Raw genomic sequence first — 18,928 nt, 5'->3', positions numbered from 1 at the left:
GTTCATCTGTGAGAGTTCTCTACAATAGTGCAACCTCATATAAGGACGATAAAGGTAAGAATTTTGATTTGAGAGGAATAATTTACCAGGGAACTGACTAAGGAGGTCTAAGTGAAGGACTGATTGGCAAAGGGGAATATTTACAATATGTTTTTATATCTTATTTGATCACGGCACCTTCATTTTAAAAAGGAGGTGGAAGGAGGTAGAAAATAACAGGCCAGAGATTCAGTGGCTCTCTTGAGCCAGAAGCTTGTCAGCAATTCAGCTGGGATCCAAATCACTGCCTTCTTCCTCCAGGCTTGGGGCCTTCCCCATATGCTGCTTCTAGACTGTGAATGCCCTGGTAGAAACAGTGGCTACCAAAAGCAATAGAAAATGAAGCCTGAGCAGAGAGCTGAGAGGGCAGCAAGGCTAACCTTGGACTACAGTCAAACCTGGGCACGATCTGCCTCTTTGTTCTTCTGAGGCAAACAGAAGTAACAGACAAATACATATTTGAACAATCAGACACTAGGTTCATCTCAGGACCTTCACTCTTGACTTTTATCACGATGACTATAATATTAAGAATATTGTGTTCGGTTGGGGCCATTTCATGCAGGAATTCAGAAGGAAATAAACAATATACTTGTCACAACCTAACTAGGGAGTAGGGCAAAGCACACTGGTTTTAGATAAAGAGAACCATATGCTTAAATCCTGACACTTACTTAGCTGTGTGTCTGCAGGGAAGAAACTTAACTTCTCTGAGCCCTAGTATTTTCTTCTTTAGAGTGGGGATACTGACAGTATCTATACTTCACAGGTTTACTGGGAGGACTGTAAGAGGAAATATGTGAAAAAGGTCTACCCTAGTTAGTACAGAGGCATTACAACGGGGAAAAAGCCAGTGTTTATAATAAGCTATTTAATTAGACAGTCCCCACATATGAATAGCATGAACACAGAAGCAGAAATAACATGAAAGAGGTAACGAGAATCTTACCTCTGGATCTTTATTCCACTGAACAACATACTCCCAGCAGCAATGTGCATGCAAGACATCGAGCTCAAGGCTACAAGGAAACTGCTCATAGGCTAAATGCAGTAAGTCTGAAAGTCAGAAGAAAGCAGTGATGTTATTTTTTTCCTTAATGAACACTTGGCCACATCTTTCCAATTTGGATTTCATATTTCTCATTATTTGTGTATCACCTGGTATGGCTCCTAAGTCCATCTCCATCTCTGATACCTCAAGGAAACTTCTGTTAACACCTTCTTTGGGTTCATCTGGGTTTTCTGCATCTCTTTCTTCATTAGCCAGTTTTAATACTTCAGGGCTGAAGTCCTGTTTAAATATCCACTTGGCTACACTGTCTGCAATGCCACCTATAGTTTGGAGACAAGAAAGAAAATAAAAATTTACAACACACAGGGCAGTGTTTGCCAATGGGAGCCAATTTCCTTACGAAGAGATCTAAGTGCCACATTCATTTCTCAGCCTGAAGCTGACCCGAAAAAGCCATGAGATTTACAGCAGTGTTCCTACCTACCACGCAACTTGTGAGGGCAACAAGTGGGATATTTACGATGTCAGGGCATCCTTATACTCTCAGAAAATATTAGATAAATATAAATGCACATGCATATGTCTATAAACCATATGCTTTCTAAGTTCAAAATACACTTTACCAGAGACAAAAAAAATTAATATATACTTAAAACACTTTTACTTAAATTATAAATGAAAATAGATTGGTTAGTATGACATTTGTCTAGGCTCCTAAGGCCAATATAATATTACTTTTTTGTTTGTTTGTTTTTGAGACAGAGTCATGCTTTGTTGCTTAGGCTGGAGTGTGGTGGTGCGATCTCAGCTCACTGCAACCTCCGCCTCCCAGGTTCAAGTGATTTTCCTGCCTCAGCCTCCCGAGCAACTGAGATTACAGGCGCCCACCACACCCAGGTAATTTTTTTATATTTTTAGTAGAGATGGGGTTTCGCCATGTTGGCGAGGCTGGTCTCGAACTCCTGACCTCAGGTGATCTGCCTGCCTCAGCCCCCCAAAGTGCTAGGATTACAGGCGTGAGCCACTGTGACCAGTAAATATTCCTTTTTTTTTTTTTTTTTTGAGACAGAGTTTCGCTCCTATTGTCCAGGCTGGGGTGCAATGGTGCAATCTTGGCTCACTGCACCCTCTGCCTCCCAGGTACAAGGGATTATCCTGTCTCAGGCTCCCAAGTAGCTTGGATTACATGCATGTGCCACCATGCCCGGCTAAATTTTTGTATTTAGTAGAGACAGGGTTTCACCATGTTAGTCAGGCTGGTCGCAAACTCTTGACATCAGGTGATCCACCTGCCTCAGCGTCCCAAAATGCTGGGATTACAGGCATGTGCCACCATGCCCAGCCCTATTACTTTTAATAATCAACGAATTTGCCTATATGAAATATTTATGGGCCAAATTTAGCTATAGCTAATCAACAGCATTATATCATGTCTCAGTCATCAATATAGTACAAAAAATTGTAAACACATGCTGAAAAACGTTCCAGATATTTAACAAGTCCTGTTTATTATCGAAAACAAATTATACTCTATTGTTTACCAAAACTTTCTCAGTCTTTCCTCATCTTTTGATTCAAATAAAAACCTTTCCACAAAAAGAATGCTTCACAGTAAATTCACAATTATCAGTGAAAATAAATGTGAGCAGTGTGCTGGGTGATCTAATTTCTTATGTTTGGCTTCTAAATAACTGGAAAATTCTCATTCCAGAATTAAGCCCCTGATTCCATTGCTTAGGTTAATATTCAAATGGCATCCTTACCCTTTCACTAGGTGGCAACATGAAGTGTGGTGAGTTTACAATAAGAAAAAGGTCACAAGTTTTATAAAGAATGAGAAAAGAAGTAAACTAAAAATCTATAAACATGTGGGTATTTATAAACCTCATATACAGTCCTTCCAGTATCAAATGCCTAAAAGAGCTGCTGATAAAAAGTGTGAGCCCCCAAAGACAACTAAAAATGTAAGATGTTTATGTTCCTGCAAGATATAAGCACAGGAACCCAAATGATTCCAGGACAGTAGAAAGTGATGCTTCACAACAGAGGAATAACGTTCTGTGGATATTAGGAGGAAGAAGAGAAAATTTGCAGTTAGTGAATCATGAAAGGTTTCCTGGAGGAGAAGCATTTGAGCTGGACCTTGAAAGATAAGTAAGATTTCGATATCCATGAGTGAGAGAGGCAGGGAAAGGGAAGAGGATAGGTCCAGATCTAAGACGGGAAGCACATGGATGCTTCATTTTAACTAAAATCTAGGAAGCAAATGAGAAAGAAATAGAAAAATCAGTTGGATTCAAAGTCAAAAGTTATTGGAGAGCAAGCTTAAGAGTTTATGCTTTGTTCAGGCAATTCTTGAACTTACTAGTCTCATGATCCCCTTAAAATTACTGGCAACCCCACAGAACTTTGGTTTATGAGTTATAGCTGTCAATCTTTATGGTACTAAAAATTAAAACTGATAAATTAAAAAATATTTTATTAGTCCATTTTGAAATTAAAATAAACTGATTACATGCTAGTATTTTATGAAAATAATTACATTTGACCCAGCAATCCCATTACTGGGTATATACCCGAAGGATTATAAATCATTCTTCTATAAAGACACATGCACACATATGTTTACTGCAGCACTATTCATAATAGCAAAGACTTGGAACCAACCCAAATGCCCATCAATGATAGACCAGATAAAGAAAATGTGGCACAGATACACAATGGAATACTATGCAGCCATAAAAAAAGATGAGTTCATGTCCTTTGCAGAGACATGGATGAAGCTGGAAACCGTCATTCTCAGCAAACTAACACAGGAACAGAAAACCAAACACCCCATGTTCTCACTCATAAGTGGGAGTTGAAAATGAGAACACATGGACACAGGGAGGGGAACATCACATACTGGGGCCTGTGGGGGATTGCGGGGCTAGGGAAGGGATAGCATTAGGAGAAATACCTAATGTAGATGACAGGTTGATGGGTGCAGCAAACCACCATGGCATGTGTATACCTATGTAACAAACCTGCATGTTCTGCATATGTATCCCATAACTTAAAGTATAATAATAAAAAAAGTAATTATATTTCCCAATGCAAAAAAAAAAGGATATTTGGTGAGAAACATGGCACTACTTTACATATTTGCAAATCTCTGTAATGCCTGGTTTATATCTGGATTCTCCAATCAGTTTTGACATTCAATCTATTGTGCTCTGTGTTTTGGTTGAAGTATAAGAGGAAAATCTGGTCTCATATAGACATGTAGGTGAAAAAAGGAGGACTCCTGAGGTCCTCTGACCACTCTTTGAGAATCACTGCCAATTTTCTTAGGCAGAGGGAAGCACCTAGCAGTTCCTGAGCATGGAACTGACCAAATGAGACTTTAGAGAAAATTAATTTAAAGGTAGTATATAGAAGGTTATTGTTATTTTTAAATCTGAGTGTATTTTTCTTTCTCTATTCTTTCCGTCATTTCTATTAAAAGAAACCCTCGTAACATAAAAAAAATGGATGCAAATGCTCAAATAAACTTCAGCTTACCTTTTCCTCCTTCTAATAACTTTTTAACAGAAAGCCTTGGAAGTGGCTCAGCCTGCAGTGATGACACTTTGGAGGTCTGAGTGTTCCCTTTGCTGTGAAGCAGAGTCTGAAGTATGAGACAATCCTCCAGCTGTTTCAGAAGGAGTTTCCAGTACTCAGTGTCAAGAGAAAGTGCCTCCCAGGAATCAGTGAGGGCCTCTGAATCAGCACCCAAAACTGTTTGGGAAAACTAATAAAAAATGCACTGGTGATTCTCTGCCAAAGATTCTGAATCAATATTAACTTGAATGAGCTTTTAACTTGAAAGCTGATGGATACTGAGGATACATCACAAAGCAACACATACATGCTATTTCACAAATATTACTACTTGGCTGGATGAAACATGAGGGTCAGGAGTAGATTGGAGACTCATGGGCAAGGATGGTGAGTTCAGATATTTATAAGGAGTCCTGCACTAATGGCCCTGACTCAACCAGTATACATTTCAAAGTTTTCTGGGCCATCTTTGGCAAGGGCCAAGTTTTGTCTATCAGTACCATCAAAATACTTATATTTCTTCAGAATGCACTCTTCAACCTAAAAAACAATCTGAAATTTCATCTCTCTCCATCATAATGAACATTTCAAGCAGGCAATATTAAATTTAGCCTATAAACAACAGTGGCTGACAATGTTAAGTGAATCTCCACAGACCTATTTAGGTGTCTCATCCAAATTAACGTTAACACCCCCTGGGAAAAATTATTTGATCCACCATGAGCTGTAAAGGAAATGTGAGTCCTCAAGAGATGAGAAAAAAACACAGTAGGATACTGCCATGTGGCAACTGCTAAATTCAAGTATCCACGGCATCATTCTCAATAAACAAATTAAGGGGAGCACCTCTCATCCCTCTCCCCACTCCAAAAAACCCCCCAAAAAACCCCAGAAAAGGAAAGCATCCCCTTAGCCTACTGGATGTGTACACATCAAAGCCATACCTTTACCCACTTACTTTTTTCTCTGTCATGTTGTTTGATATCTGTGCAGCAACAGAATGCCCAACATGTGCAGACAACAGAGCGGCTCCATTGTTCTCAGACTGAATACAGGCTGTGCGCATCTGCTGCCACCATGGGGACACAGACTGAGAATCCCAGGTCTCATCGATGGCCACTATAGGGATAGGAGAAAACAGAAAAATAAACTGTTACCCTGTCAATTTTTTGGACTAACCATTTATGTTAAACATAATGTTAAAACTAAGTTCCCTACTGATGTGTTTTTGTATTTCTCAATGAAGTGGAAGTCTAACAATCTATTTTATTCAGAACATTTCTATTCCATTTATTTATGCTCTTTTAGTCATCTTTGTTCTGAATCACTATAAATCCTTATTTGGAATATTTCATCATTACTGAAAACTGTTGAATATTTTAACAGATTAATGTTCTGATAATCATACAAAAAATAACAAGAAAAACATTGCCTTCCCTGAAGACCATTCCATTTGCCTTACTGAGTTAAGATGTATTGTTCAAATCATGTTATTTTTTTATGATTATACAAAATAAAAAATTTCATAAATTAAAGCATAAGTCAAATGCATTAAGAGTATTCTATTAATACATAAAAGAATCTCTACGGTGAAATGTTTTGTACACTACAGACTCCTTTTGTTAAGGGATCCTATCCACTCTCCCATCTTTTTGTGACATTTCAAACATGAAACTTTGTTGATGAGAGCAACAAACTTTGTTTACCTTTCATCTTGCTCAGGAGGGACAGCATGGTATGAAGACAGCAGATTGACTGTGGTTTATCCAAAATATCCTTTTCCTTTGAAAGCCAAACACTCAGGAGCAGAGACTGAAATCAAATTTAAATCTTTTTCAGTCTAAAAAAAAATTTAGCATAGACAAAATCTTACACTTTCCTAGACAGCAGATGCATGCATATGGATGATGCAGCTTCTTGAGGTGAAAAAATTAGTGGTTTCTTGCTGTATCATGTAATCTGAGAGGGAATATGAGGTACCTTGTCTACCTAGGAGATTCTCTATAACCTGTTGTATATTTAAACTTCACTGTTTCCAAACCTTCTTTGGGTTAAGCATTGCCTTCCAATCCAAATCTCTATTAAGGAGCATATTACCAGACAGGAGTTACTACTATGTGAGCATAGATTTGCTGTTGATGAACGAGGTGCCACTTGGCTGTAGGTTTTGACTGGAGAGAGAGGTAGGATCTGGAGCTGTGGATCTTAGCCTTGCCTTGGCTGCACAAAGGTATTGCAGACGTGGCAGTGAGGAGCAAGTACATAAAAGTATCAAACTCCAATTTTTAAATCACTAATAAGTTATGAAAAAACAGACTTTAAACCAAAAAACTTAAGTCAACATAAGTGACTTTTAAAATGGCTGTAAACCAGCATACCTACTTGAAGCTGAAATTTTTTTTAAATTTATAAAATTGGTTCACAGATAATTCTGGGATAATGAAGTTTAATGAAATGGTGTTACATCTGTAAGTACTGGTATCTCTGAAAGGCCTTGATTAATTATAATACTGCAATACTTTTATGTGAAAGATAGCTCTAAGTTAAAAGACTGATTGTTAGTTTAAATGAATTATTTCAAATAGTTTTCAAAAATTAAGGAGGGTAAAGAGTTGAAGGAGAAGAAGCACATGAAAGAAGTGAATTTATGAGGACGACTTAGGGCCAGGAGCTGTGATAAGTACGTGACATGCACATCACCTCATTTTATCCTAATAACTTCTGTGGCAGGGATGATGATCCAGATTTCAGAAATGATGAAATAAGCTCATACGGGAAAGCTAACGTGTCCAGCACTACAGTTAATGAGTTAGAACTAAAATTAACACGCCTGTAATCCCAGCACTTTGGGAGGCCGAGGCGGGCGGATCACGAGGTCAGGAGATTGAGACCATCCTGGCTAACGTGGTGAAACCCCATCTCTACTAAAAATACAAAAAATTAGCCGGGCGGGGTGGCAGGTGCCTATAGTCCCAGCTACTTGGGAGGCTGAGGCAGGAGAATCACTTGAACCCAGGAGGCGGAGGTTGCAGTGAGCTGAGATCATGCCACTGAACTCTGGCCTGGGCTACAGAGCGAGACTCTGTCTCAAAAAAAAGAAAAGAAAAGAACTAAAATTGGATCCATGTTTATCAGATCTCAAATAAATTTAAAAAAAAGAACTAAAATTTGAAAATAAACCTGCCTGATTCTATTAATAACATGCGTATTTTCTCTTCTCCCCCTTTAAAAATGTTCACATGTGTATGAGGATATATACATGTACATATAAATTTATATATGCACTTAATTTTTACACTTATGAAACCACATATATATATACACACACACACACGCACACTCTTTAATGCCTTCTATTTTTTTTCCTTTTTTGGTCTAATTTCCCTTCCAAGGGCCTCCTCATACCAGCTCCCTTTTTACCTCATCCCATAAAGACACCCTTTAAAAAACTTTTTGTGGGTACATAGTAGGTAGGTGTATATTTGTATGTGGTACTTGATATGTTTTGATACAGGCATGCAACATGAAATAAGCACATCATGAAGAATGGAGTGTCCATCCCCTCAAGCATTTACCCATTGAGTTGCAAACAATCCAATTACATTCTTTAAGCTATTTTAAGATGCACAGTTATTACTGACTCTAGTCACCCTGTTGTGCTATCAAATAGAAGGTCTTATTCTATTTTTTGTACCCATTAGAAACCTTTTTTAAAAAACAAATATATCTTCCATGCTCATAAATAATGACAATGTTAACAACAATAAATGCTAATGGCTATATAAAGGTTACTATGCTCCAAGCCATTAACAGCTTTATATGTATAGATACATATATCGTACTTTTGAGGGAGGATAAGGGGGAGTCACTGTCACAACAATGGGATCATAATTACACCACATTCCTTCCACTTGCAACCCAATATCCTGTTTAACCAACAAAATTCAGAATGACCTTAGTTTATTTATCAGGGGAATTTCCTCTCTTCTAGACTTCCCCTTAACCTCCATAACCTGATGCTTTTCACCACTAGGTAGGCTGAAAAAATTGGTTGCCTATACAGTTAACAAAGACATTCTATACTCAATCAAAAATAACTCTGTCTCGCTGTTTTATGTGCATGTATACTGGGAAGCAAACCAAAAAGAAATCTTGGGGGAGAGCAGAATTTATTTTATATTTTAGGCTCACTGTTAAATTGCCACTAGATTCACTTTGATAAATTTTACATACAAAAATGTATGACCTGGGCCTGTTATTAAAGTGCATCAGATTTCTTTTCTTTTCTTTTTTTGTTTTTTTTTGAGACGGAGTCTCACTCTGTTATTTAGGTTGGAGTGCAGTGGTGCAATCTTGGCTCACGACAACCTCCGCCTCCCAGGTTCAAAGTGCCTCAGCCTCTCGAGTAGCTTGGACTACAGGCGCGAGCCACCATGCCCGGCTAATTTTTGTATTTTTAGGTGGAGACGGGTTTCACTATGTTGGTCAGGCTGGTCTCGAACTGCTGACCTCGTGATTAGCCCGCCTTGGCCTCCCAAAGTGCTGGGACTACAGGCGTGAGCCACTGCGCCCGGCCGGTATACCAGATTTCTAAACATACCTATAGATTTAATGTCTCTTAAAGCTTGGTTCATTTCCCCATCAACAACAAAGTTTCAAAATGCTCATCAAAATTGGCAGCCAGAAGGTTATTTCATATTAAGGCAGCCAAAAAAATTAAATGCCATGCCTTGGACCTCTCTTCACACTATGAATTCTACTTTTCTCTCCAACCAACCTCTCCTCTACCCACCATCACTTGTAATAAAATTCTGAAACAAACAAAAAACCTGCTCTGCTTAACTTTGCTTCTTATTTCTCCCTAGGTTACCTCCTTCTATTTCCCACCCTACAGGTAGTCTCTGTTTATAACCTAGAGTGTGTTTTTCCTGTTTTCTATAAACATTAAAAATTCCAAACAGTCAAGCTTTTGTTTGTATATAGGAGATCAGTATAAAATAGAGGATGCCAAAGAAACTATCAGAACATAATGATATAATTGTAGAATCACTTATAAGCAATATAAAGATATTTTAAATTGCAGGAAACATTAAGATGAAAGAAGAAAAATAAAGAAGTGAATACAGAGATAAATTAAGTTACCACATAGAAACACATATATGGACACATATAACAGGAGAAGAGTCTAGTGTATAAAGGTAACTACCTCCATAACTAGTAAATACAAAATAAGATATTCTAACAGTCACAACAAAGAATGCCACATTACATTATTCATAATATGATATTTATATTATGAATTCACATATTAAAATATTAACCATTATCTCACATATAAATATGTTGTATATTGACATATAACCAGATGATGTCTAAATAATAGATTTTGAGTAACAGAAACCTTGAGGTCACCAAGATGGCGGAATAGAAGGCAACCTACTTATATTCTCTCACAATAAGGTGGTTGATCTGTCCACCTGAACTGACTTCCAGATTGAAGCCCAGAAACAGCCCAGTCCCCACAAGGGGCTTGGCTACTTCCCTGTTTGCCCATGATCCTGCCACCAAAACCATTTGCCATGGGGTCCAGAAGGAACTGTACACACTAGTGTTCTGGCAGAAAGGCTAGTCTGCCCGCTAGCACTGGTCTCAGCAGTGGGCTGGAAAGTAGCCTTGTGGTGCTGCCCTCACCTTCCTTAGCTGAGGTCCCAGCTCAGAGTTGCTTGCATAAGGACCCAGAGGCAGACTCACCCATATCTCTCAGCCCAGGACTCAGAGCCTCCCTGACAGGCTCACCAACCTCTATCTCACAGCAGATCCCCCTCAGGGCCCCCTCACTGCAGCTGGAGAACTATCCTATCTGTGCAGGAACTTGCTGAAGACACATGCCTCTCTGAGCCAACATGAGACACACCAGCCTCCATTCCCACAGCTGATCCCAAGAGGGCCCAGTCTCAGCTCAAGCCCCTCCTGTTGCAGTTGAGGAATTACCTCACTTGTGCAGGAACCTGCTGGGCGACACACATAACCATCTGAGCCAACAAAACAGGCCCCCCAGCCTCCTTTTCACACAGATCCTAAAGAGGTCCAGTCTCACTTCTACCCCCTCTAACTGCAGCTGGGGACCCATCCACCTGTGCAGAGACCTGCTGGGATGCATACCTGTCAGGGCCACCAGGACAGTCTTCTGGACCCAGGTCCCTGGCCAGCATTCCCAAATAGCCTCAGTACCCTCCTTGGGTCTTCCCGCAGTCCATGAAGGATAGAAAGCCACATAAACTTCAGAGCTCTTGAGAGACCTGCAGCAAGCCTGGGCTTAGAGTGATGTCAAGTGTTGCAGTGGTCACAAGCTCAGGGAACATGAAAGTCAGTCAGCTTAGAATCCCTGGAAGGCCCTCTGAGGAAGGTCAAGTACAAACAAAGCCAGACTGTGAAGACTAAAGTACATACCTAATATATCAATGCACAATACCATTGTACTACCACAAGCATCGAGAACATTCAGGGAAACACGACCTCACCAAATGGACAAAGTAAGGCACCAGAGACAGAATCTAAAGTGAGGGAGATGTGTGATCTCTCAGACAAAGAATTCAAAATGGAAGCTCAACAAACTTTAAGAAAACCCACACAATCTATTCAAAAATTTATCAGAGAAATTTTTAAAAGGTTGAAATACTAATGAAAAAAATCAAATAGAAACCTCGGAGCTGAAAAATAAATAAAATTAAAAATGCAATATAGAGCATCAATAGCAGAATTGATCAAACAGAAGAAAGAATCAGTGAATTCGTTGATAGACTATTTGAAAATACATAGTCAGAGGAGAAGAAAGAAATGAAATGAATGAAAAGGAATGAACAAGGTCTATAGGATCTATAAAAGAACATCAAAAGAGCAAATATTGGCGTTACTGGAGTTAAAGAGAGAACTGAGAAAGACAAAGGAGTAGAACGTTTACTCAAATAAGTAATAACAGAAAACTTTCCAAACCAGAATATACAGGTACAGGAAGGTCAAGGGTCACCAATCCGAGTTAACTCAGACAAGAATACTCCAATTTACAAACTCATAAGGGTCAAAGACAAAGAGAGAATTTAGAAAACAGCAGGAGAATAGAAGCAAATAACATATAAGATAGATCCAATATGCTTGGTAGCAGATTTCTCAGCAGAAACCTTACAGGCCAAGAGGGAGCGGGGCAGTATGTTCAGAGTGTTAAAGGAAAAAAACTGCCACCTAAAAATACTGTACGTGGCAAAGTTATTCCTTAGAAATGAAAAAGGGAAATAAAAGATTTCCCGAGACAAACGAAAGCTGAGGGAATTTACTGCTATCAGACCTATCCTATAAGAAATGTGTGATTTCTTAGACACTAAAGGGAGTTCTCCAAACTGAAAGAAAATGATGCTAATGTGATTGTCATACTAATATTCTAATCGCGGTGTTTAAACCACATATATCTTTAGTAAGAAGACTAAAAGAAAAACTATCAAAAAACTGACAATTTGTTAAGAGACAATAACATAAAATGATGACATCAAAAATGCTAAAATGGGGGGAGAAGAGAGTTAATGCGTATAGGTTTTCTTTTTATGGTTTGTTGGTTTTGCTGTTTTGTGATCAAAGTTAAGTTGGTATCAGTTTTAAATACTTGTTGTAACTAGATTTTTTTTGTAAGCCTCATGGTAATCACAGTGCAAAGCCTACAATAGATACACAAAAATCAAAAGCAGCGAATTGAAACATACTACAAGAGAAAATCACTTAACTATAAAAAAAAAAGACAGAAAAAAGGGAGGAGTTACACAGCAACTAATAAACAAGTAACAAAATGGCAGTAGTAGGACCTTACCAATCAATAATAACACTGAATGTAAGTGGGCTAAATTCTCCAATTAAAAGACACAGAGTGAGCTGGGCACAGTGATATGCACCTATAGTCCTGGCTGACTGGAAGGCTGAGAGGAGATAATAGCTTAGGCCCAGGAATAATAATAATAAAAAAAAGACATAGAGTGACTCAACAACATAAAAGTGTATACTGCATACAAGAAACTCACTTCACCTATAAAGGCTAACATAGACTGAAAGTGAAGGAATGGAAAAAGATATTCCATAAAAATGAAAACCAAAAAAGAGCAGGAGAAGCTGTACCTATATCAGACAGAATAGACTTTAAGTTGAAAACTATAAAAAGAGATAAAGGGGAGGCTGAGGCAGGAGAATAACTTGAACCTGGGAGGTAGAGGTTGCAGTGAGCCGAGATCATGACACTGCACTCCCGCCTGGGCGACAGTGAGACTGTCTCAAAAAAAAAAAAAAAAAAAAGAAGACAAAGATGGTAATTATACAATGAAAAAAGAGTCAATTCAGCAAGAGGATCTAACAATAGTAAGTATATATGCACCCAACAATGGAGCACTCAAATATATAAAGCAAATATTAATAGATCTAAAGGGAGAGACAGACTTCAATACAGTAATAACAGAGGTCTTCAACCTCACTTTCAGGAATGGACAGATCTTCCAGGTAGAACATCAACAAAGAAAGATCAGAGTTAAACTACATACTAGACAATATGGACCTAATAGACATTTATAGAACATTTCACTTGCTGCTGCAGAATACACATTCTTTTCATCAGCACATAAAACATTCTCCAGGACAGACCATATGTTAGCCACAAAACAATTCTCAACAAATTTTAAAAAGTCAAAATCATATGAAGTATTTATCTGACAACAGAATAAAAGTAGAAATCAGTAACAAGAGGAACTTTGGAAACTGCACAAATACAGATATTAAACGACATGCTACTGAACAACCAGTGAGGCAAGGAAGCAACTAAAAATAAAATTTAAAAATTTCTTGAAAAAATAAAAATGGAAATACAACATACTAGAACAATGGGATGCAGCAAAAGGAGTGCTAAGAGGGAAGTCGGCTGGGTGCGGTGGCTCACGCCTGTAATCCCAGCACTTTGGGAGGCCGAGACAGGCAGATCACGAGGTCAAGAGATCGAGACCATCTTGGCCAACATTGTGAAACCCCGTCTCTACTAAAAATACAAAAATTAGCTGGGTGTGGTGGTGCATGCCTGTAGTCCCAGCTACTCAGGAGGCTGAGGCAGGAGAATCGCTTGAACCCAGGAGGCGGAAGTTGCAGTGAGCCGAGATCGCACCACTGCACTCCAGCCTGGTGACAGAGTGAGACTCCGTCTCAAAAAAAAAGAAAAGAGGGAAGTCTATAGTAATAAACACCGCAATAAAAAGACTCCAAATAAACAATCTAACGATGCACCTCAAGAAACTAGAAAAGCAAGAACCAACCTAAAAATTAGTAAAAGAAGTAATAAAGATCAAGCAGAAATAAATGAAATTGAGAATAAAAAAATTACACAAGATCAACAAAAAAAGTTTTTATTAAAAAAGATAAACAAAATCAACAAACCTTTAGTTAGACTAAGAAGCAAAGAGAAAAGACTCAAATAAATAAAATCAGAGACAAAAAAGAAAACATTACAATTGATACCATAGAAATACAAAGGATCATTAGAGACTATTATGAACAGCTTTATGCCAACAGCAGTAGAGAAACAGAAAACCTCAACAAACCAGTAATGGGTAACGAGATGGAAGCAGTCATAAAAAGTCTCCCATCACAGAAAAGCCCAGATCTGATGAATTTCCTGCTGAATTCTTTCAAACATTCAAAGAAAAACTAATATCAATTATACTCAAACTATTTCACAACATTGGAGAGGAGGGAATACTTCCAAACTCATTCTATGAGGCCAGCATTACCCAGATACCAAAACCAGACACATACATAATAAAAACAACACATTAAACCATCAACAAGCTCACAGAGGTAGGATGCCCAAATCCTGGCCAAAATATAACATGTAAATGGGGGTGTGTGAAAGAGTATGCAGTTGGCCCTCTGTATCCATGCATTCCACATCTGTGGATTTAATCAACTGTGAGTCAAAAATATTCAGAAAAAAAAAGATGGACGGTTCCATCTATACTGAACATGTACAGGCTTTTTTCTTGTCATTATTCCCTCAACGGTACAGTTTTAACAATTTACACATTTACATTGCAGAAAGTATTATAAGTAACCTAGATATGATTTAAGGTATACAGGAGATGTGCATAGGTTACATGCAAATACCACACCATTTTAACTTTTTTGCTTTTTAGAGACAGGGTCTCACTCTGTCACCTAGGCTGGAGTGCAGAGGTGCAATCAGCACATCCTTGACCTCCCTGATTCAAGGGATCCTCATGCCTCAGCCTCTTGAGTAGCTGGGAATACAGGGACATGCCACCATGCCTGGCTAATTTTTTATTACACCATTTTTTATCAGGAACTTCTGTATCCATGGTTTTGGTAATGGAGGGGGAGGTTCCTGGAACCAATCTTCCATGGGTGCTGAGGGAGAACTGTGTATGCATGCATGTGTAGGGGATAGGTAATAACAAAGAAGAACAAGGAAGATGGGGTAACTTTCCTCGTTTTTTTCAGAAAGGGCAAAAATTTAGTGCTGTATTTCCTCCTTGGATGATTCTTTTGTTTTATATTTCGTATATTAGAGATTACATTATAATATATATTCAAAGTCTGAAAATGTTCGGTAACAATTCCACATTGCTTTATGGGAAGTTTATTTTGTTTTTAAGATATTTTTCATTGTAACATGACAATTTTTTACTGATGATCCAATTCTACTGTAAATGCATGCATATAGATGGGTGCATACAGATTCTAAACTTATTTTAGGCCAACTATACGATATGCTTGTTAACATTTACAGAAAATTGGCCAGGCATGGTGGTTCTTGTCTGTAATCCAAAAGCTTTGAGCGGTCATGCAGGGAGGATTGCTTCAGGCCAGGAGTTTGAGACAGGCTGGGCAACATAGCGAGACCCCCATCTCCACAAAAGTAAAAAAAAAAAATTGCCCAGCAGTCTCAGCTACTCAGGAGGCTGAGATGGGAGGATGGCTTGAGCCCAGGAGGTTGGGGCCACAGTGAACAATGATCACACCACTGTACTCCAGCCTGGGTGACAGAGCAAGACTCTCTCTCTCAAAGTAAAAGAAAAAAAAAAATTACAGGGTATAAGAAAAATAAATAATATTACTCTATTAAATATGGTGATTAAAATTTTCTTTGATCATTTTTAGAAAGTTTTCATGGACATTCTGTGATATCCTAAAAGACAATAGTTAAAAAAAAAAAGAAGACTGACACTTCTGGGTGACATTCACAAGGAAGAACAGCATCCAGCAACCAAAAAAACCTTACCAACAACAGCTGAGGGCTAAGACCAGCTGACTCCAAAGTGTGACACATATCCTCAGTGGAGCTTTCTCCATGCAAACACTTCCAAAAAAAGAAACTACCTGGTAGAACAAAAACAAAGCACATTAATCAATGACTACTTACCATTTGGACTAACAATCTTATTGAATCACAATCTGGAATTCCAGAGAAACAAAACATTATGAAGGAAGAGAAATTAATGGTTCAATTTGCTTGATTTATTAAAGCAGAAAGCAAATCATGATCCAATATTGTCTCTTTAGTATACTCATTAATATAACCTGTTGACCAGAGTATCTTTTGTTGGCCAAAAAATACAGTACATTAAATCCTTTCATTATTTAAATTTCAAAACAAATGGAATCTCTGAGATGCTATATATTCCTACCATGTTTTCTTCTAAAAGAAGAGGCATACAAAGACCAGCGTATTATTTTACCTACCTAAAGCCACATATTCCTCTTCACTTATTTTCTTTATGTTGAGCACATCCTTTTCATATTCTAAATATTCCAAGAATGTTTTTACAGGCAACACACCATCTTTATCATCAGAAAATCGAACATTTGTCCTGGTGTTCTCTTGCTTATATTTCTCTAGTAATGCCTGGAGCTTAAGCAGTTCTTTTTCATCAAGCCTTAGTAACAGAGCCAAGTCCTTTAAAATAGAAAACAAAACAAAACAACATTCCACATCTATCACCCACATTATCTGAACTGAAATTCAAGGCTGTAAGCAAAAGTCGACTTTTTAATTAATATAATACCTATCATGTATTCTGCTTAAAACTTTACTTACAAATCACGTTTCATGAGTAGGAGGTTATTTAAATAAAGTAAACTATAATTTTGAAACACTGCATGTTTGGTACCAAACCAAACATGGTACTAGAGGTAGGTACTAAAAGAAATGGTATTAAAAGTACCATTTTAGCATATTTCTTGAGGGTACTTTATTATCTTCTAGAATGTTAGCATTTTTTTTTTTTAAGACAGGGTCTCACTTTGTTACCCAGGCTAGAGTGCCTTGGCACAATCATGGTTCACTGCAGCCTTGACTTCTTGGGCTCAAGCAATCCTCCTGCCTCAGCCACCTGAGTAGCCGGGACCACAAGTGTGCACCACCACATCCAGCTAATTAAAATTTTTTTTTTTTTAGAGACAGGGTCCCACTATGTTGCCCAGGCTGCTCTTGAACTCCTGGGCTCAAGTGATCCTCGCACCTCAGCTTCCCAAAGTGTTGAGGTTACAGGTGCAAGCCACTATGCCTTGGCAAATGCTAGAATTTTAATAAACATGTATTACTGTATAATCAGAAAAAAATTTAAAAGGGTGTCAAATGCAACTCTTACTATTCTGAGGAAACTAAATATTGAATTGAAATGCTTAATTATAAAGCAGCATAAACACTATAAAATAAAAACATAGAAAAATATTCTCATTGTATCTACATATAAGTCCTGTATGTGGCTCTCAGGGATACAACCTGCTAGGCTTTCAAACTATTTTTATATACTATATGTACAAAAACATATCATGGCTGGGCATAGTGGCTTATGCCTATAATCTCAGCACTTGTATAAATAATATAAATACAGCAGCAAAGCACAGAGAGCTAGTAGGGGGCTTGGTAAGGAAAATATACCTTTAAAGCTTTAAAAAAATTCTTAATTTTCTACTTCTTTACTACTAATTTTAAAAAGTAAAACTAATCAGAGAGATTATTTTATATAATATAAAATGTGGGATTACTCACATTATCAGAGAATGGTGTGTCTAAATGAAAATCAAGGGAATTTAATTGACTGACAGACTCATAGAGTTGCAGCAGTTTTAGTTTATTGGCACAAAACTGTAGCAATCCTTCATCAACAGACTCAAGTTCTAAAAGGCAGAAGGAAAAGTATATATATGAGATATATTTAACAGACTCATAAACAGGCTTTTCTTTCATTAAATCTCTCAATATTACATAATTCCCTGATGCTCTGATGTATTAAATACTGAGATGCTTAAGCTATACCAGGTTTTGAAAGCAAAAATAATTTTTCTGTCACGACAAAATGTCTAACTTTTTAAATAAAATAAGATGCTCTAAAAGTAGGGAGATAAAAAAGAAAGCGGAAATATCTTCATCTAATACTTAAAATTTAAAGAAATTATCTGGAAATACCTTTGAAAATATTTTCCCTGACTACATAATTCATATACTGTATGAATATTTATATCTAATATAAAAGAAATATTTATTCTTTAAAAAGGGAGACACTGATAATCCCCTCAAAATCTTATTTGAAATACAGTATCATGGAATATTGTTCAAGTTCTTATAGCCATAATAAAACTGACCACACAAAATGATTAAAGTTTTTAGGAATCTTATGTTTATGTAGAACTTGAAACTGATGATTTTATGGAACTCCAACAATGGTGTTTGGTTTACTACCAGGCCAGTGGAAGATAACTTTTCATTTAATAAATTTTGGGATGTTGTGAACGCCTTGAGGGGTGGGAGGGCTTTGTAAGTATACCACACTTTTTAAAAGAGGGATTTATTTCTGACAAGTGGTGTACGCTAAAGGAGTTCACTATTTGCCAATGTCAGTTTTATGTATCTGTTAAAAAAAAAAGGTTGAAAAAGAGTCTCAAAATTAGCATGTTTGAAGTCCTGAAAGAACAAATTATAATTTGTGTATTAAGCTACTTTAAGCTGGCTTACACACAGCTAAAACACAAAGCTGGTTTTACATAATTAATATGACAAACAAAAGTCACAACTAGATGACATCAGTCCACTGCACACAATTTAACTGATGTTAGGAATTCAGAATAAAGTGAATTTTTACTAGTTCAGTTGGATGGAATATGGTGTTATAACCCCACAGTTTCAAGTTTCAAGTGTAATCCTTTTTCAGACAAATACATTTTGATGGACTGATGGATTTTAAAGAACAATGTGATAGT

The 18,928-nt window shown here is 37.5% G+C and overlaps 1 protein-coding gene across 2 annotated transcripts in view; it reads right to left on the bottom strand.

Annotated features, from left to right (window-relative positions):
- RAB3GAP2 (RAB3 GTPase activating non-catalytic protein subunit 2) overlaps window positions 1-18,928 on the bottom strand; it is a 121,379-nt gene that overhangs the window by 17,636 nt on the left and 84,815 nt on the right. For both annotated transcript variants that reach the window (XM_003807179.5, XM_063597029.1), the window contains exons 19-26: window positions 17,721-17,848; window positions 16,409-16,622; window positions 15,948-16,045; window positions 6,340-6,445; window positions 5,592-5,752; window positions 4,595-4,823; window positions 1,198-1,371; window positions 989-1,095 (exon numbers count right to left, since the gene is read on the bottom strand). In XM_003807179.5, the coding sequence (XP_003807227.1) occupies window positions 989-1,095; window positions 1,198-1,371; window positions 4,595-4,823; window positions 5,592-5,752; window positions 6,340-6,445; window positions 15,948-16,045; window positions 16,409-16,622; window positions 17,721-17,848 (1,217 nt within the window). The remainder of the gene's footprint in view (window positions 1-988; window positions 1,096-1,197; window positions 1,372-4,594; window positions 4,824-5,591; window positions 5,753-6,339; window positions 6,446-15,947; window positions 16,046-16,408; window positions 16,623-17,720; window positions 17,849-18,928) is intronic.

The sequence above is a fragment of the Pan paniscus genome, chromosome 1, assembly GCF_029289425.2.
Source record: "Pan paniscus chromosome 1, NHGRI_mPanPan1-v2.0_pri, whole genome shotgun sequence".
Classification (NCBI taxonomy): domain Eukaryota; kingdom Metazoa; phylum Chordata; class Mammalia; order Primates; family Hominidae; genus Pan; species Pan paniscus.
The sequence above is the reverse complement of the archived record's forward strand: the minus strand, read 5'-3'. Positions and strand labels throughout refer to the sequence as shown.